At 38.3% G+C, this 21056-nt stretch overlaps 3 protein-coding genes across 3 annotated transcripts; all 3 read left to right on the top strand.

Moving 5' to 3' along the window:
• The first annotated feature begins 565 nt into the window (after positions 1-565).
• Positions 566-5295, top strand: tubb1 (tubulin, beta 1 class VI). Its single transcript, XM_063473438.1, has 4 exons — positions 566-687; positions 2048-2156; positions 2297-2407; positions 2880-5295. The coding sequence occupies exons 1-4, from the start codon at positions 631-633 to the stop codon at positions 4022-4024; spliced, it is 1422 nt and encodes a 473-aa protein (XP_063329508.1). The 5' UTR covers positions 566-630; the 3' UTR covers positions 4025-5295.
• A 537-nt stretch (positions 5296-5832) lies between these two features.
• prelid3b (PRELI domain containing 3) lies at positions 5833-11547 on the top strand. The gene is made up of 6 exons (XM_063473439.1): positions 5833-6094; positions 7105-7273; positions 8396-8485; positions 9218-9288; positions 9406-9508; positions 9907-11547. The coding sequence occupies exons 1-6, from the start codon at positions 6063-6065 to the stop codon at positions 10021-10023; spliced, it is 582 nt and encodes a 193-aa protein (XP_063329509.1). The 5' UTR covers positions 5833-6062; the 3' UTR covers positions 10024-11547.
• Positions 11548-13896: 2349 nt separating this feature from the next.
• aurka (aurora kinase A) lies at positions 13897-20671 on the top strand. The gene is made up of 9 exons (XM_063472805.1): positions 13897-14035; positions 14479-14544; positions 15822-16161; positions 16248-16290; positions 16391-16582; positions 19404-19542; positions 19740-19888; positions 20022-20196; positions 20283-20671. Exons 2-9 carry the CDS (start codon positions 14482-14484, stop codon positions 20463-20465), a joined length of 1284 nt encoding a protein of 427 aa, XP_063328875.1. The 5' UTR covers positions 13897-14035; positions 14479-14481; the 3' UTR covers positions 20466-20671.
• The last annotated feature ends 385 nt before the right edge of the window (positions 20672-21056 follow it).

Raw genomic sequence — 21056 nt, 5'->3', positions numbered from 1 at the left:
TTGAACATTATGTAATATGAAGACAACATGTACTATTTAAGTGACCAAGTAGTACTGGGGTAAAAGTTATTGAATAGTGTTGAAATAAAATGACAACGTTGCGAAGGATTAAAATATTCCAAGAGCTCACCTTACTTCATCTAAATGTGTTTCAGTTACATTTTATCAATACAAAATGCACAGGTTTATTGAATATGAATAAGTTGTGTTGATTTAACTCAGTTGTTTAAGTTTCTGCCAAAGCAACCAATGTCCACTATTGAATTAAATAAATCCAACATGGCCTTTTTTTCAGTGTAGAGGTGTTTTGCAAGTCTACAAAGTTTTATACAAAAGGAAATATGCCATGCCTTTTTCATAATTAGCTATTTATATTTGCATATGTGAAACATACAGATATAAAAACAAATCTAAAGCAGACATGCTATGTCTACTTACTAATGGAAGCATAAACAATGAATGGTAAACGCTGCTATTCTGTGCACAGTATCATGGGTCTCTCACATATTATCAGCTGGGGTGACTCCGCGACACTGCTGGTGACATCATTTCTTGTCCTATAAAAGCTGACAGGAGGACTGAAGACTATCACAGACCACCAGCTGTTCTGCGTACTGTAGCCCGACCATCATGCGTGAAATTGTACATCTGCAAATTGGACAGTGTGGCAACCAGATCGGCTCAAAGGTAAAATAAATAAAATATATAGACAGATGCATTAGCGTCGTTAAAACTTCCTATGTAATTCTTAAAAAGATTATTTAAAGATGCATCAGTTTGACTATAAACCACTTTTACTCTAATTGTGGCAGAGATAAAATGACAGAAAATACTTTTCTTTACTGGCCGAATTATTTTGCTTTTTTCTATTTCGGTGTATATTGTGACATGCAATTTTTCTTTGCATATCAAAAACAGTTTTGAGTGACACAGGGTGTTCCCTGTCAGGCATTCAGGCTGAAGATAAGAGCTAAAGTGAGAACTGCAGTGCGAGCACTGGGTGTGACATTTTTATCGTCGCTGACACAAAAAAGAGAGTGAAACTACAAGATAATAAAGCTGAAAACATAACACTTTTAGATACTTTTAAAGTTGACTCAAGATGCTGACTTTAAATAACTTTACCATTTGTACAACTCGAGATCTGAGCTTGTGGAATCTGTTAATTCTGTATTGTTTATGTAAAGATTTCCATTTGTACAACCTGATGTGTCTAATACATAAAACTAAAAAATGTTAAAAGATAAAGTCAATTATTGTAGCAGTCAGCGCAACTTAATTAAAGTCATTTCGAATATATTGCATACATGGGAAGTTGAACAAACTTGTTGATTTTTGCAGAGTCGAGGCATTTTAAAAAAACATCTAATTTTATGTCCAATAGCAAATTCTGCACATCGTGTGTGTAAATAAACTCCAGTTTAATCCAGTTTAATTTTACATGCAACAGAAGAAAGCTTTAAAAATCATAAATAAACCAACCACTTCCTTATTTGTTAAACTACACACCCTAAATTTTTTATTAATCTTAATGCTATACTCACAAAACACAAAGCACAAAATAATCTAAATCTAAAGTGTATTCAGAGGCTGTTTGAAATTAGAGAGTAACAGTTTGAACTCAGGGCGGAAAAGTAGGGGTCCAGACAAATATTGAGGGATTAACTTGTGGAACATTTGTGTTGAAGAATTAGGATTCTGTACTTCAATATGAAAATGTAAAATAAATGTTTAAAAGTAATGTGGTAACCAACTTTAGTGCTGATGTATGGTTTTCATTTTTTTTTATTATTATCTATTAATTTGGTGAGATGTTATAAATTTGTTGTTATTTAGAAAAAAACAACAACCTGGTATTTTAGCCTACACCTTTTTGTTTTAATGGTCATTAGGGTTGTAAATACTGTAAACAGTGATCAAAATATTTTTTTAAAGAAACCATTAAAAGACCTTAACATCAAAAGTGTTAAATAAAGTATTAATTTTCTGCATCTGCAAACATTTTTGCTTCTGCCTATGTTATACTGACGCTTTTATTTCTTGGCAGTTTTGGGAAGTGATAAGTGATGAACATGGGATCAACGCAACAGGCATTTACGAAGGAGACAGCAACATCCAACTGGAGAGGGTCAACGTCTACTTCAACGAGGCGCACGGTGCATTATTAACTTGAGCTGCTTTATCTGGCTTGATAAATTTCAAATTTTTATTTATAAATTCCAGCTGTTTACAAATTTACAAATAAACAATATTAAAATTAATTAAGTCTTTTTTAAAACTTCAACTGTGTTTGCAGGTGGTAAATATGTCCCCAGGGCCCTACTGGTGGACCTGGAGCCTGGCACCATGGACAGTGTAAGAGGAAGCCGCATTGGGGCCCTTTTTAGACCAGACAACTTCATCCATGGTGAGATAATCAATAATATGCAAACTCTGAAACTATGAAACTTTCTGTCTCACATTTCTGTGCTTTTGATTTGCATGACTTTTGAGAAAGGAGGCTATATGAAATTTACTATATTATACACTACATGTTGTGCTTTGGATTTAGAAAGCTCTTGAATAGACTTGTACAGTATAAATGTTATATTATTTTTTATAATATTAGCCTTGCAGTAAGAAAATAATAAGGTTTCCATCTTGGCTTTATTTAAAAAAAAAACAAAACAACTGAATTTGACTTATTGAATTTCAGAAAGTAAAACTGGTAAAACTGATAAAAAATTATTGAAAAATTGCTGTGCTAAGCATTTAACCTGTGAAAAGTTGATACATTTACTGCCCTAGAACTGAAAAGTGTCACAATTTCTTTTCTTTTTAAAATTGTGATGCATGTTATCAGCATCCTTGACCTACATACATTTATTCTGGCATTACAGGAAACTCAGGAGCTGGGAACAACTGGGCCAAAGGCCACTATACAGAGGGCGCAGAGCTGGTGGAGCAGGTGATCGACAGGGTGAGGCACGAGAGTGAAAGCTGCGACTGCCTGCAGGGATTCCAGCTGGTTCACTCACTCGGGGGCGGCACTGGTTCTGGAATGGGAACCCTCATCATCAACAAAATCCGCGAGGAGTACCCCGACCGCATCATGAACAGCTTCAGTGTCATGCCGTCGCCTAAAGTCTCTGACACGGTGGTGGAGCCCTACAACGCTACGCTGTCAGTCCACCAACTTCTGGAGAACACTGACGAGACCTACTGCATTGACAACGAGGCCCTCTATGACATCTGTTTCCGCACTTTAAAACTGACCACGCCGACTTATGGGGACCTCAACCACTTGGTTTCCATGACCATGAGCGGGGTCACGACTTCTCTGAGATTCCCTGGACAGCTCAACGCTGACTTGAGGAAGCTCGCCGTCAACATGGTGCCCTTCCCTCGCCTTCATTTCTTCATGCCAGGCTTTGCCCCTCTGACGCCACGTGGCAGCCAACAGTACAGAGCTCTCACTGTACCCGAGCTCACCCAGCAGATGTTTGACGCCCGCAACATGATGACAGCGTGCGACCCGAGGAGAGGCCGCTACCTCACGGTCGCTGGCGTCTTCCGTGGTAGGATGTCCACCAAAGAAGTGGATGAGCAAATGCTTGCCATCCAGCAGAAAAACAGCAACTACTTTGTGGATTGGATCCCCCATAACGTGAAGGTCGCCGTGTGTGACATCCCACCTAGAGGCCTCAGAATGGCCTCCACCTTCATTGGCAACAACACGGCCATTCAGGAAGTGTTTCGAAGAGTGGGCGAGCAGTTCGCCATGATGTTCAGACGGAAGGCGTTTCTCCACTGGTATACGGGGGAAGGCATGGATGAATTGGAATTTACGGAGGCAGAGAGCAACCTCAATGATCTGGTCTCAGAGTACCAGCAGTACCAAGATGCCACTGCTGATCTAGATTGGGAACCAGAAGAGGAAGAAGAGGAGGGACCCTCACCATCAGCAACAAGAAAGGCACAGTCTAAGGTGGAGGTTACATTGGAAACAGTGACTGAAATGAGCAAAGAAGCCATAGATGAGTAGAAGGTAGAAAAAATGTTGGAATATTGGTATTAAAAGGAACTCTTACTCTGTAGTTTGTCGCGTCTGTTGTTGGTGTAAGTGATAAAGGTGCTGCAACATATTTACAACAATAATGGTGATTGTCTACTTTGTATTCTTAAAATGATTGTGTGCTTGAATGTGCGTTTTCGAGGTCTAGATTTTTTTTAATTTCACAGTAAATTTGTTAAATACTATTTTTGCATGTATATATGAAAAGTAATGTTTTGACAGCACTATATATCCATCAGCTTTAAACATGAAGTGTCACCTTTACACTGCTTGACCAGTATCGTTTGCATTTTGCATATAAGTTGTGATAGCAATTAAAAACAGTAAAACAAGAGTGAAATTTTGTTCCAACAATGAAAAAGGAAAACCATATTTTTACTTTTAATTCAGTGACACAATTTTAAGCTAAACTGGACTAAACTCAGCTCTACTGATGGACGTTCCTCTGACAGCACACTGACACTGATACCGGCTAAGGCTGTCACACAGTTTCCTCCCACTTTCACGAGCCTGGGGCACAGAGATTACTCATAACTCGAACAAACTAGCTGCACTCTGAGATAAGCACACATGCTGCCAAGATGTCCAAGTTCAACCGCAATAAAGCCACACTGCACTGGGATTAAAGAGAAGCGTGTAAATCACATGGGGGTATAGGTTATGGTGACAAGTGCAGTATTGCCCCACAGAGGACAAATTCTACAATGTAGCAACAAAGCTAGGTAGGAAAAACAGCTGTCATGTTTACCAAAAAGCAAGCAGGGTTAATATCACTCAAAAAAGAAAAGGACTGACTAAAGAGCGATATTACTTCTCATTCTCAATAGTTTGAGTATTCAGTAATAACTCAAAAGCTATGTAAATGTTCAAAAAATAACTTTATTTCACATAATCCTGTCCAGCAGCATTAATGTTTATTGTAATTTTATTGAATAATTATGTAATTAACCACAAGATATCACACTCAGCTTGAAAAAATTACTTGGAACTGTCTTGCACTGTCAGAGATAAGGACACCAGTTTTTACTTGACACAGCACTCGCAGTACTAGCAGTTCCCAAACTCATCCAGTGGCTCATCTTCCCATTGACAAGGACGACCATTTACCCCAAGGTTGTTACTCTGAGCCAGAACTAGGTATGACAAAACACTTTCGAAGAAAACTTTTGAAGAAGCAAAACTTGACTGAAAAAACACTGCACACAAAAAAACTAAAATAAATTTTTTTTTAAAAAAGGAAACGTGAGTATTGCTGTTTTCTTTGAAACGCATATTGTGAATTTTCTAAAATATTGCTCCTGAGAAATACCACCCACAGTTGTATATAAAAATTTAAAAAAAAAATGTAAAGATCTGCCAATAAAGAATTGTTTTTTTGAGGGGTGTGGGTAACTTCTTTTTTGCTATATAAACTAAACCTAACTGAAAACTGAGCAAAAAGAGGGAAAAGTGAAAATAAATCCTGTTTTCACTCAGTAAAACAAGTCTGTCACTTCATAATTGCGCAGAGAAAATTAAGAACGTAATAAAGACTCAGGATCTACAGAGCCTGCACACTTATAACCAAGTGCTGAACCATTACATGAAGATTTGACCTGTGACTCCGTCCTGTTGCATCAGCTGAGTAGGTCTCAACCTTCAGCTGAGTTGTGTAACAGACAAGGTCGATATTTACAGAGCCTGCCAAGCCTGATGGGAAAAAAACTTATTATGAGTACTTAAGGTGATATGTTATAATCACGCTTTTGTTACATCGGTTAAGTGAATTCTCCATGGACATTTACGATAAACTATTTCTTATCCTTCTATTCCAGGGTCAGCGGACTTGTACGGCATGTGCCACAGTAGCGGAAGTGCGTCACGCACCCGTGACTTGCTCTGGTATGAAGGGAGGAGACATGCGGTTGTCTTTGAACGTGGTTCACCCCGGTCTGTCAGTGCGTCTGTCCCAGTCTACCGGCTCTTTAAATTAGCCCCCGTTCACCAGCAGCGACCAGCTACCTAAACCATGAAGATCTGGACCTCAGAGCACATATTCAAGTGAGTAAATTACCCCTGCAAAGCATTTTTATATCCGGCTGGCAGGAGCTCGGTGTGTGGTTCAGCACTTAAGTAACGCTAGTTTTAATCCGCTGAACAACACACGTAGAGTTTATAACACAAAACTGTAACCAGACGATGTTCCTAACTATAACTAACGGACTATGTAAGTGAAATATAACATGTCTACGGTATAACTTTACTGTCGCTAGCTTGTATGCTAAAAGGACAAGCTAAGGAGAAGTACCAGACGTATTCTATTCGGTGTCAGTCTGTGTGCAACTTTAAAAACAATGTAATGCTGAAAAGAAGTCACGCAAGTTCATAGGTGATTGTAAAAGTACTAACATAGCCATGGTGTGTGCGGAACTGCCGGTTTCTGGTTACAGATGCTTTTGTCATTGCATAATCAGCCAGCCAGGTCCAGCCCTTGGTGCGTAACCTTTCCCCTACATCTCCGTGTGCGTCACTACGCAACGGGCCAGTGCATGGCAACCACTCAAAACAACGTTTTTACTCAATGAGCGCTCTTTACGGATGTTTTGTTCAAACATTATATATCTACTTAACTAACTTTGGATGGATAATCTTTTTTTTTTTAATGATCAAATAGCAAAACATTTTTTTGGGGTTACTGAGTAGTGGTTAATTCACTAGTCATTTAATTGTTACATGTCTATATTGTTAGCAAACTCGCTTTAGCAGTGTTGGAAAATATATTCATATAGCCAAAAAAGAAGAAAAACATGACAAAATTGCTTAAATGAAATAGAATAGCTACCAAAATGATATGAGATATTATACAAAGGAAAGAGAATAAATTAATAGGTATGAGACAAAATGAGTGCTGATATTGGATTTAATGTTGATAGCCAACATAAAATGGTAATTTATAAAGAATTATTTTAGCTCTGTATTCAGTTTGTGTAAATATAATGTATAAGACATAAAAATGTGTATTTGGCAGTTTTTATTTGTTACAATATTAATATTTTGCTTTGCTTCAACAGCCACCCTTGGGAGATGGTGATTAAAGCTGCTATGCAGAAGTACCCAAACCCCATGAACCCCAGTGTGGTTGGGGTGGATGTTCTGGACAGAGAAATTGACACACAAGGACGCCTCCACAGTAAAAGACTGCTCAGCACAGAGTGGGGGCTTCCATCCATAGTGAAATCTGTGAGTATCAAAACCCAGTTGTGCATCACTGACAAACACACAATCTTATCAAACGATAGAAAAAGCAGATAGAAGCGTGGCAATGGTGAGAGGTTAAGGCTTTCCATTCAGCAAGTGCAGCGATAACCTAACAGGTTATCAGGCTATTTCCGTCCAGGAATAGTAGCAACAGCTGACCTGTCTGCCCAGGCGGGTTCATGGCTGCGTGCCATGACTCGTGCTGTACAGGACACCGTAGTGACATTTCTGTCATTGCTCAGATGTAACCCTTTACGCCATGTGATGCAACTTTCCGTCTTTGTATGTCACCCCAGTTAAAACTAGCAGTCACCTGAATCGGAGCAGTGACGGAAGCCTCTGAATATCTGTCATGTCACTGAACTTTTCCCTTCTGACCCTCACTTTTTGAAGCCAGTAATGATAAGACTGCAGAAAGCTGATATGCTACACACTGTTTAACTGTTTAAATATTAAGAAATCAGGTGCTGTTCTTCAGCACTGACCTTGGCTTGGATTTCTTAGGGTGGAGGAATGCTCACTCACTACATCTATGACTAGCCTCTGTAATTCCAAGGACAGACTATGACCCGGTGATTGATAGTGTATTAATGTAATCTTTAATCAGATTGCCTCAGTCTCTGCGTATGAACTAGATCCATCTTATGGATGATGCCCTGTGACAAAGGTCTCCTAGGAGAGCTGTAGTTGTGGCAAACTAAATCATCAATTTGAAGCTCAAGCAAGTGGAATCAACCTTTTCTTACTGCAGTCTATTTTGCCTCTTGTACTCTGGAAAATATGGCATATGAGTTACAAGAAGTTAAATTATCACATGGTGCAAATGTTAACTCGCATTAAAGTGTCGTGGTATCAAAAAGCCTCAAAAATCCATGGAAGTAGTAATTTAGTGAAAACACAAAGTGTTTACTCAGCTGCAGCCTTCATGTTTCTACTTAAAACACAGATTAAGTAACACTTCTTCACATGAAGTTTAAAGTCATTAGAAGGTCAATTATGATTTCTAACCTCACTTTTTTGAATTATCTTTGAATTATCTGCTCCATTTCTGAAATATCTTTTAAGGTTTGTGTAAAATGTATCTCTCTCTCTCTTTGTCCTCAGCTCGTTGGTAATGCACGAACATACACGTATGTTCAGGAACAATCAGTTATTGATCCCAAAGAGCAGACTTTTGAACTTCAGTCCTCAAATGTGAGTACTAAAAAGTTTTAAAAAATTACAAATATTGTATAAACACCTCCTGCTTTTTGGCTCACAGTGGGTGAAAAACCAGATTACCGAGCACGGATCAAAGCACACTTTTACGGTCGTACCTCGTTGTGCTGCCAGCTGAATATAGACCATGATGCTGGCAAGCAGGAGCAAATCTGATTTCATTTCTGACTGCTAAGAATGGGAGAATTTTTCCTTTTCTTTCTTACATGTTCTTATGAGACCTGTTTGACATGCACACACCTGAAGAGTTTCTGTAACTTAATCCCGGAATCAAGTCCAACTTGTTAAACTGCGTGAGGGGTCACTTCTTAGCAGAGTGCATTTTAACTTTAGAGGCAAATGTAGAGTATTTTGGAACTAAAAAAGAACTTCAACTTTGTGATTTAATCAACTCATTAAGAGCATGAAAATCTTCATGTCTGATACGTTTTTGATTTAGTTCAGTCTCTTACTGTTCTTATTGTCTTGGAGACACCATATTATCTGCACATAATTTTCTTAGGGATTAATAAGTATTCTGATTTGTAACTAGTCTGTTGTGAACTTGCTTCACCGCACTTGCAATAATGGAAGAATTTGAGTTCTTTTTTTTCCTTCTTTTTGTTAATGCCTTTTCTGGTGTTTTAACAATTGACTTATGGTTATTGTCCTACTGCTGTAAGGCATGGTCTCTCCATCATCTCACAATTTGCATTTCCCTCTCTCCAGATCACATTCACAAACATGGTATCTGTGGATGAAAAGTTAACATATAAACCACACCCTGAAGATCCAGAAAAGTAAGTTTTAACACTGTTACACTGATGTAACCATGTGTTATAAACACTCTGAGCTTGAAGTGTCAGATTGTTCAAGGGATTTTTTTTAACTGTGATTTCATGATTTTTTTTTTTTAGAACAATATTGACCCAGGAGGCTATCATCTCTGTGAAAGGGGTCAGTCTCAGCAGCTACCTGGAGGGAGTTATGGCCAGCACCATCTCTACTAATGCTGGAAAGGTAAGAGGTTCCTTCAAACTGTAATGAGATTGGTCAAGTTTCAAGTAGTTTTGCATGTGACTAGTGTTGGTTAAATAACTAAAACCTAGCTGTAATTACATATAGGCAGAAGTGTTTATAGCCATTGCAAATCGCAAGAAAAGAAGGAAGATGATAACTGTTATGCTGGGGCAGTAGTAGCAGATTTGTGGCATTTCACTTGTACATCCAAAAGTACTTGTGTGGAAAAATCTTTAAAAACTACGAGATGACTAGTCAACAGCTTAACGTTCTCTCCAGACCAGTCGCTGCATGAAGTGGGTTTACGTGTTTCAGGCACGCCGTCTCTTCTGTTCTTGTATTCTACTTGATGCAACTCATTTTCCCGTGAACTAACGTTTCACTTTGTTCTCGAACAGGGCCGTGAGGCTGTGGAGTGGGTTATCAGGCGACTGAATACAGAAATCGAGGAGCTGGCAGCCACAGCACGTGGGACCATACGCACCCCGATGGCTGCTGCGGTCACAGAGAAATGACACCCAACTCTGGTGTTCAGCTAAGTTTCAGATTGGACTGTACAGCAGAACAGCCAGCCTCCTTCTATGATACTCTGGTCCTGTTTGGTGCTTTGGGGATTTTTGTATTATTTAAGGGTACAATTTGGGCATGTTGTGTACTTTTACCAGTTATATTCTAAGCCGGAGACTGCTGCCTAAAGGAGGTCTGAGTGTTTTCTAGCGATGTGGCCTGGCAGGACTGCTTTGATAGGGCGCTGAAAAGTTGGTGGCTCACTCAGGGACATTTAAACACTACTGCCATTTGTGTCTTTGAAAAAAGGTGCAATGTGGAAGGACTGGAAACACAAGAAATGTGCCAATGCAGACGCTGCTGTTTGTCTTTACAAATGCCTTCTCCAGGTGTGTTTTCATCTGGCAGAAATGTGTCAGAATGCCAGCACATCGTCTCTGGTCTGAGCTTCACGTTTACAGCAGAAAAACAGGTCATGGTGAGACGTATAGGAGTGACTGTAACAAATGCGTACACTGAGAAATGATGGCTGATATTAGCCATGGAGGCGGCAGGTCAAGCGCACCGAATGTCACAAATGCATGCAAGCAGGTCAGATTAAACGGTTTGGGTTATCCACAGTGACCACAGTAAGGTTTATTTGTGTAAGAGAGCCACCTCAACAGTGTTTTCGTATGGGACCTCAGTTACAACAACAGGTACGAATGCAAGCCTGATACTAAACTGTACTGATGTAATGTAATAACTTATGTTATTGAGGTATTTAAGTGAAATGAAGGGATCAAAGTACTTGCCATATTTATACTTTTAAAAATGTATAGTAGACCTTCTCAAATGCTGCTTTAATGTAACATAAACATGAATCTGTTTACTGTGTAGAAACAAGGGTCAGACTTCTTTTTACATACTAAACCTGAGGTCGTTTCAACTGAAGTAGTTTTATCAGCACATGCGTAATCCTGTAAGCATGATCACTGAATGCCGGGGCCGAAAGCTTCACACTTATTACCAGTAAAAGCTGCTACATGTGCTAAGCAAGCATTTTGATAAAACTATTTCAGTGGATACCCTGTGTTTGAGATAGTCTCATAGTGGGAATCTGTGTGGCCATGGTAAACGCACAACTTTCTGTACATAACATATTTATAAATATATATTTTTTATCTATGTCAGGAATATTTATTTTTGAAAAAAGAACAATTTGGAAGAGTAAATTATGAGTTTGGTTGATTTTTAAAGGCAAAATCACATGTTCACGTTATAATTTGTGTTTTCTGAATGGGTTATTGTGTAAAAGATTCTCACCAAATGCAGAATGTGTGAATAAAATATTTGAACCCTTTTTATTTAAGAGCTTTTGTCAGATATTCTTTCTTGTTTTCTTGTTTCTTGCTGGAGGCAATGGTTGTATATTTTAAACACAGAGGGAGTCACCTGACATAAACGGGAAAAGCTGCACATTTGACAGGATGCTTGAAGTTCTGACTTCATCATGCAGGCGCCACATGCTGCCCCGTAGTGGACAAATGTCACAGTTACAATTTCTGGGAAAAAATGAATGAAATGATGCTAATTAAAAAGAATTATTTAAAATGTTTGTGGAAGAGGAAATGATTCATATTTTATATATTTTGGGTGACATATTTCTACAGGATTATTGAAATTTTAAAAATACTGAACCCCAAATCAGAGTAATTTATTTTGAACCAGTGTATGAGCAGCTGTGTTACATATCTGGTATGGGAAAAAGTACACAATAATAAAAAAGCAAATACAGTTCAAAGAAGCATGGGCCTTATGGTAAAGGCCGGCTCTCAAACTTAGCTGAGATCTCTTACAGGTGTTGAAATTTTCAAAAATTACTTGAGCTCCCCTTGGCTATGGGTCACACACTCATGTGGTTTGAGAAATACTGTTCTAAGGAACAGTTTTACACCATCATACACACATTTTTATACCAAACCAGTTTGAACAGTGTGAATGGAAACTTATGCAAGTCACTGAAATTGTGTTTAATTAAATACTGTTTTATTATGTTTTTAGTATTTTTTTTTCTCAACATGGTGCAATTTTTTTTGATAGATTTTTACATATTATTTTTCAGTATACATTGTTTTCTTGTAGTTCTCCTTTTATAATTTATTACTTTTTATTCTAATTAAGCATATAAATACATAAACAGCATATAAAAAGCACTTCAGTTAAATTTGGAATAAACATAGATAGTTTATTCTCAGTGTTGTCCTTACAAAAGGTGATGCACACCAAAAATGGCATCACCACTGCAGGTGCATGGTGCACTTTGGTGTGACTTGTCTTGCAGCCCTGATTACTGCAATAAATCATATTTAACTTGGACTGACCTAACCTCACACCCATCACATCTGCATGCCCCTGCTCTCTTATTTACAGATACGTCCAGGGACATAATGAGATTTCTTTCAATACATTTTCTGGCCAGTTAGCTGCTAATGGTTAGATAGTTAATGGTCACTGAAGTGCAACAGTGATAGTGAAGAATGTAAGCTGCCCTTGCACAACCAGTTGCATGAAGAAAATAAAATTCTCATAATGTCTTTGAAAACAGAGAAAATGTCCTTATCGTCTGTGTCTGAGTCATTAGCACAATTCAATAAAACACCACAAATGGGAAATAAGTTCTTTTCTTAATCCACAAAAATCATAACAGTATCCTATGATTATTCTGAATCTCTTGGAAGCCTGTTTTGCTGGATATATCTAACCCTACTGTACTGATAAAACTGGATTCATCACCACGTAATTAGATTAATTACCCACCAAGAGATGCCCAAAGATATCTTGCAAAAGGAAATCACTTTTCCTTAATTAATGGTTATTTCTCCCTGGAAGTAGTTTCTCGTATATTAGTAATACACATCTTAGCAAAGGTTTAAAGACCATGTAATTAATAAAATTCCACGTAGTTTTCTAATAAATCATTTGCTGTTCGGTTATATAAGCCTTTAGTTTGTGTAATAATTATCTGCGAGGGTGTCAGAAGTTGTTTTTCTTACATTTTCCAGCCAAAGTTTTAAAACTAGCAAAAACAAAAAGAAACATAAAATAAATAAAAGGCTTTATACATAGTTTAGAGTAATTTAGACAACACAAACAAATAAAAGGAGGGCTCTAAACTCGCTTTATAATTTGCTGTTGATTATGTAAATTGCATTTTTTATTTACTTAAGCATTGCATTTATTCCTTATATGTGTTGCTGATTTAACTATTTTCTTTTTAAAGAAAATCGTTCAATAATAATTATAATAATATGAAGACAAATAAATGCGTTTTGTAATTTCTGATCTACTGGGAATCAAAAATAATACATTTAAATAGATTTCAAAAGCGATATCATTGATAGTAATAAAAAGAAAGAAAATACTATGAAACTATGAATAACTCTTGTTTTTCTGAGTTTATATTTGGGAAGAAACTTTTTTTTCAAGCAGCTGAAGTAATAATAAAATCATTAAGTGTAATAGCATGTAGTATGGAAGGGTTCCTGTACTGACAGTGTCTGTGGACTGCCCCCTAGTGTTTTGGAAGATTCACTTCGACGTTAGTACGTCACTCTCCACCGGCCGCCGCGTGTAGCCTCAGCCAATGGAGAGTGAGTACTGAGCATTCCCTCAGCCAATAGCAGCCTGTGTTGTATTTAAAGGTTTTAAACCGAGGGCCGTTTGAAATTAAACAAGCAGTGTTCGGAGAGTTAGCCAATCTCAGTCAGTCTCTGTACTGCTATAGCTTTGTGCTTCGACTTTATTGTTTTATTAGCACTCATGTAGTATTTTTTAGAAAAAAGAAGTGATACTAAGGTAGACTCGTCGTAACATCTTCGTGGATAGTCCTTATGTTTGTAGCGAGCCACAAACGCCAGCTGTGGTCTACTGGCCGACGTAGCCGTTAGCTAGCCTCCCTTGGAGCTGTTTTCGACCTGTTTATGTTCTAGAAAAATTATCGTTTAGCGTTGAATCGGGTCGTTGCAATAATATATTTAGGTAAGTGGTTTTATACAACTAGCTTGTTGCAAAAAAGGTGATGTTTAACGTGGTGTTTTGGTGTGGATGCTAATTTAACTTTACCTGATCGGCAACAACGTGACGATGATGGCTACTGTTAATCTTCCTAACTGAATAAACATTGTAAATTGCATATACATTTTTAAACAGTTATTTCAGACATGAATACAAGAGCGTCTATATCCAAATAGGATTGTTATTGGGTTTGTTTGTTTTTTTTAAGCTAGAAGAAATGTCTGTGAAGGTTCTCGGTCATCGTAGTCTAAGGAGGTTGAAAAGAAAAGCGTCTCTTCCAACCTCCTTAGCTAGAAGAAATGTGACAGACTAAAGAGTTAAACAAACTGCATGTTTTTCTTAATTCCAATCACTTTTTTTTAACAATTTCTTTGAATAAAACCTGTCTCCATTTACTTCTTTATTAGATTATGGACTCTACTGCTATGCACAAGATGCCAAAAGGCACGAAACTTCAAAGGCCTGAAATTAAGGTAACTCATCATAAACCCGGGGCTGGTTGAAAATTTAATTAAATGTGTGTTTTTGTTTCTTCTTCTGTTTTTGTTTTTAAAATATCCTTGATTACTGTGTATGGCATTAGATTTGCGCTTCCAGGCATACCAGTGTCTTTGGACACTTTTCTATGGCTTATTAAGAAGATCTAGTGTATATAGAGACTCGGCATATGCATCACCAAAAACGGAGCTAAGAGAGAATTTACCCACAAAGTTGGATGGGTGAAAATGAACATGGCCAGAACTAAGCACTTGTATGTGATCATAGGAGTATTGATCCACTGATCCCATCTATGGATGGGATTAAAACAGAATTGGTGTTTGTTAATTTAGATAACCTTGTCTTTTGAGGTAAAAGATAAATGCTATTGTTAAAACTTGTTTGTTTGGTTTTTTTTTTCTTCAGATTAGGGAACTCACAAAGGTAAACAGATTTCAAAGTTTCAGATTTTTAGAGTCCTGACTTTTCAGGTGACAGTCTGTCACTATTACCCTGACTGCAACTGGTCCAAAATGCTGCAGGTTGACTTTTAACTGGCATGCGCAAGACAGACCACATATCATTTTTAAGGCATTGCATGCGTTTGCACCTTCTTGCTTCCATTTAACTTTGCGTACTTCCATTAGATCACTGAGATCTGCTTAGCAGGTTCTCCTAGATTAAAACAGCTGATCAGGTTTTTGCTCCTAAATTGTGGAACAAACTGCATCTGCACATCTGGACCCCTCCAGCATTAGACATTTTCAAAACCTGTTTTCATCATTGGCTTTTAACTCTAATTGGATTACTTTTTCTCGATCCTGCTTTACTCATGTTCTCATTTTTTCTTTTTAAAATCTATTTTATTTTTATTACCTATGTATTTTACCCGTCCAGTTGTACAGGGTGGTAGCCAGCAGTTATTTTTTTTAAATGAGCTTATAAATAAACTAAACTGACCATATTGGCTACACCACAAAGGGCGTTGTTAATCCTGATAATATGAGCAGAATTGGTGACCTTAAATTGGACGTTGGCGAGAGCATATGGTTGTCTCTGTCTCTGTTAGCCATGTGACACACCAGCAACCTGTCCAGGATGTGCTCAGTGAGAGACTAGGCCGAATAGATGGTTAAGAAAATTTAGAAATGAAATGAATTTCAAATTAAAAATTTTTTTTTTCAAGGTAAAGCTAATTTATAATACTTTCAAAAAAGTAAAAAGCTTGAAGGTTTTTTCAATTATTATTATTGTTTATCTTGTTTGTTTGCAGTCAACCAGTGATGGGCCCAAGCGGATTCCTGTATTGCAGCAGTCACAGCCCGTTCAGAAGGCTGTAGTCACACCAACCCCGCATCAGCGAGTTCTAGGTGTATCAAATGGACCTCAGCGCGTTCAGAGGCCTATGAGTCACCAGAAACCAGTGTCAAACCTGCCCGTTGCTGTCAAGTCGACACATCCTGCTGATCAGAATGTGAACCCCGCTACTCAGAATGTAAATGCAGCAACACAGCTCAAACCCAGCACCCAGCAAAACCAGCTGAAAACGCAAGCTCCTAAACCAAACCTGACCAAACCCCAGTTGGAACCACAAAAGCCAGAGAAGCCACAGGGTAAGTGTAATACTAAACTGGGAAAACAATGGTGTTTGTGTCTGTGTTTTGGGTGCTAAAATGTATCCTCCTCTTTCTTTGTCCAGACAAACCTGCCAAGAACGATCATGCACAAACCTCTACATCAAAGTACGTTTAAGAGTGGTTCCTTGTCTCATCCATATACTTTTATGACAGGTTACAGTTTATGTCGCTCTTGCTGTAACCATGTGCTGTTCTGCTCACACAGGACACGATGGAGTCTGGAAAATTTTGACATTGGTCGTCCTTTGGGAAAGGGGAAGTTCGGGAATGTCTACCTTGCCAGGGAGCGACAGACTAAGTTCATCCTGGCCCTGAAGGTGCTCTTCAAAAAGCAGCTGGAGAAGGCTGGGGTGGAGCACCAGCTGAGGAGAGAAGTGGAGATCCAGTCTCACCTCAGGTAACATCTGTCGAATTATATTTTACTGTTAATTGTAATTACCTACTCCCCAGACTAGCGTTTCTCAAACTGTGGTGAGTAGACAATATAAAGTGCCTTGAGGCGACTTTTGTGATTTGGTGCTATATAAATAAAATTGAATTGAAAAAATTGAATAGACCCACTGCAGGCGAGCTACAGATGAGGGGAAAAGAGATGGGGTCAAACTGAAGTGACTGATTATTGTAGGGAAAGTAAGCGAAAATGACTTTGATAGTCAGCACAACAGCATTATTCTACTCAAATTATCTTGGATCCGTGTCTGATTTTTCAAAACTGTCTTGAGTAGGAGTGAGTTTAAAAAAAAAAAAAAAAAAAAAAATCTATTTTCTGGTCCAAAATATTTTAATATGAATAATGTCATATCGATTCATTAAATCCTGAAATAGATTTTTAAATTATAAATGTATTTTTGGCAGAATCTCAGCTTGAAGCCTAGAAAACTATTTCAACAACCACCAAACAGGTAAAACGGCAAACGATTAAAGAGCTGGTAAACTGATTCCACAAAAAGATGTAAACACAAAGTGCGACCCGACAGCATGTATGCAGACATGCCGCTGGGTGCTGAAAGCCGACATCTCACACATTCCCTAACTGCAGGTTCCGTTACACTCCGACCAAAATTCACTGAACCAGCAGCAAAAGAAGATCAGAACTACGTTTGAAAACATCGTCATGAGTTCCCTCTTACTTTGGCAGTTTTGCTTCCACCACAACAAAATCACACTTCCTGCACAGTACTTCAAGACTGTGTACTTCAAGACCAGTTTACCATCAAAAATCTCAATTTTCTGCATTATTCCCTTGCACCAGTCTACAGTTGTGTACAACGTTGTTAGCCGCTGTTGTTTCCCAAAAATTACCTCTGACAAGATATTTCTGCTGTTCCATGCCGCAGAAATTTCAGCTTTTACAAATTCTGCCAAATTGCAAAATTTGTATGTTGATTCATGGTTTTCTTGTTTTTAATGTACTGCGACTATTTTAATATTTGCAGTAGATCACATGGGAAAATGTCCGCTTGTGCCATGTGCATGCTTTTACACATGAATTAAGCAGAAGGGACTGCAATCGCCAGGAAGTTGTGTTTGTTTTTTCCACTAAATGGAAACTTGTAGTTAACAACTAGTTCCAGCAGTGGCTTTCTGCTATAAAAAGCCAGGCCAGGAAATTCTCCTTCATATTTTTCTGTGTTTAATCATCAGCTACTTTGACACAAAGGCACCAGCTGTGAGGCTTGCACTTCTGATGAAGTTTCACAGGTGTCAGCTTTGTTTTTATACCTAGATAATTTACACTGAGTTTGTAATTGCAGAGAAATTTTCAAGTAATTTGAAATGAAATATTTTTAATTGACCATTTTTAGAGCGTTCTTTGGACAGTATGAATCAAAGATAAATGATCATAATTATAATATTTCTGACTCTAAATTGAATTGAATGGAATGGAGTTGGGACCTTGTGAATCAGAATAGAATCAGTTGTAGAAGTTGGTGACGATGCCCAGTCCTGGTCTTGAGTCTCATACAAATGGTATAAAATACAGTCATAGATTCTAGGTCAGAAAAATTAAGCAGATGTAGAAGTACCTACAATCCCTGCGCTCCTGAAGGCCAGCAGACTGTGATGGATGTGGTTGCAAAAAGTCCTTTAGAAGTCTACGGAAAAACAGCTTTCTGACTCCTCTTTAAATGCTGCTTGAGTTTGTGCACAGGCTCAGACACTCGTTTTGGGTCATAAGGAATAAAGTCTGTTTTTTAAGTCCTAGGACACATGTGCCAAAATGGAAAATTATCGTGGCTTGTGCTCATTGTTCATATTGGATATAACTGCATTGAATTAGTTTCCCCCGTGATTGTAATGACTGTAAATGTGTCTGTGGGGTTCTTGCTTAAAAATTCAGACCTTTAAATTTTACATTTGGGGAAATAAAGTATTAAAATGTCGTTTGAATCTCAATTGCAGGAATAATTTTTTTACGACTGGTAAAAATGCAAATAAGTGAGCCAAGAAGAAGTGGGCAGATGAGGTGAACACCTCAAAGTAAACATTATTAGCCCATAACTAATATCTGGTTGGTTTTAGGAATATTTATGTTGCTGATTGATGATTTTAACTCTTTACGACCAACAGCGAATGGTTTTAGAGTTTAACCTGTGAATGCCTTTTGTCTCTTGTATGAATGGGTCCATCGCTTTAATGTGGCTCATCACATTGCAAACAGACACATATGAAAGTGTGTAAATGTGGTTTGTGTTTTGTTTGGCTGTGTTGGTATGCTCCTGCAGCACGGCTGGGAAGACCTGTGTTAGTATGATGATAACTTATCTTTTTGATTATTATATATTTTTTATTTTAATCTGTGGAAATCAGACTCCTCTTCATGTCCATGTCAGACAAATGTTCAGATGCTGTGGGGTTTTCACATTTATCTAAATGTTAACACTGTAGATCAGTCAGGTTTAAAACCTTTTCCCTCAGAGTGATTGGATTTTACTTCAGATATTGAGAACGTCACAGGCACGCTATGGTTTCTGGATCTCAACAAATCTGATCATCAGACGGCGAGTGTGAGACTCTGTTGACTTCCATATGCCTAACTTTTTTTTAATATGACCACATGGATTAATTTGCAGAAAAATGGCACTAAAATATGCCAACTACACATTCCCTTCAGAAAAATTACCCCTTACCATAGTAATGAATAGCAGTTTAGTTCGGGGAGTCTATACATATTGGAAATGATGATTGTCAAAATAATGCTCCTGATTTTCCTACAGGCATCCGAACATCCTGCGACTCTATGGCTACTTCCACGATGCCTCTCGTGTGTACCTCATCCTGGAGTTTGCACCCAGGGGAGAGCTGTACAGCGAGCTCCAGCGCTGTGGACATTTTCCCGAGGAGATAAGCGCCACGGTAAGAGTGCAGAGTTAAGATCTTTTCATCACTCTTGTTGTTCTATAATCCATAGGAGGTTCCCTAGTTTTACAGATTGAAAATAACCTTTTATTTGTAGAGAATCGTGTTTCCAGTATGTTTAAGTTTACTAAAAGCATCTCTTCTGTGATGCATGTTGTATGCTTAATACTTGTGTGCTTAATGTGTTGTTCTAGTACATCATGGAGTTAGCAGATGCCCTCAACTATTGCCACACCAAAAAGGTGATCCACAGGGACATCAAACCAGAGAACCTGTTACTGGGGGCCAATGGGGAGCTCAAGATCGCGGATTTCGGCTGGTCTGTTCACACCCCGTCCTCCAGGTATATTCATGCAACTTTTTCGCTTTTAATCATGTTTAAGTTGAAGGTGAAACTATGGAAATGATTTAGCCTACACAGGTAAGAAATTGTATATGATTAAAAAGAAACAAACATTTTTTTTTCTTTTCTTTAGGAGGTCCACTCTGTGTGGGACACTGGACTACTTGCCTCCAGAGATGATTGAGGGGAAAACTCATGACGAGAAAGTGGACCTGTGGAGTCTCGGGGTCCTTTGCTACGAGTTCCTGGTTGGAAAACCCCCATTTGAAGCAAAAACCCACGAGGAGACCTACCGCAGGATTTCAAGGGTATGACACCACCACAGTACAGAAATGCTCTACTGCTTCTCTCAAAAGTTAAATATTTATTCCCATTTTCTGTCTTTGACCTCCAGGTGGAGTACTCTTACCCACCACAGGCCACTATCAGTGCTGGAGCTAAAGACTTGGTTGCCAGGCTGCTGAAGCACAACCCTATGCACAGACTGCCCATCCAGGGAGTCCTGTCCCACCCCTGGGTGGTCGAGTACTCGACCAAGAAGCCAACAACCTTAAACAGTGAAGAGCCCAGCCAGTGACTGGTCTCTATGTACGACCGTACGTTTGATGGAGACTGTACAAGATAAACATGAGGGTGTAGCTGATGTATGAAAATCTGCTTCTATCTCTGACTTTAAAACCACTTGGTGGAACAGTATTTTGGTCTGCAAATATCTTGAGCCACTTAGCTATATTTGTTATCTTTTTTTAAACTTAATGTTTTCTGTCTTACCTGAACTTTCTTTCTGTGGCATTCTGTTGCCTGTAAATATTTTACTGTCTGCAGAATTATGAGAGTTTTGCTGAGGTTTTCTAAAATGTCATTACTTGAAATTGAAAAATAAATTATCATCAAAGAATTTCACTCTGGAATTTGTCCAGTGTGTATTTAACAGTTTTTGTGTTTCAGGCTCAGTTATTTTACTCGGTAACGCGTCTTCACACTGACGTTTGAGTGAGGCGCTCTCATCGACTTCATACACCTCCAGCTGTGTCCAGGCTGCACAGGGAGCTGGTTATGTGGAGAAGAATTTGTCATTTATGAAAAGTTCCTGTTTCATTTATTTGTGATGTAAGTGTGACTTGTGGGTTTTTTGGAAAGGTAATTGGATTGGTTAGATATTTGTTTT

Source organism: Pelmatolapia mariae, linkage group LG5, assembly GCF_036321145.2.
Source record: "Pelmatolapia mariae isolate MD_Pm_ZW linkage group LG5, Pm_UMD_F_2, whole genome shotgun sequence".
In the NCBI taxonomy this organism is placed as follows: Eukaryota; Metazoa; Chordata; class Actinopteri; order Cichliformes; family Cichlidae; genus Pelmatolapia; species Pelmatolapia mariae.
This window is presented reverse-complemented; position numbering and strand designations above follow the sequence as displayed.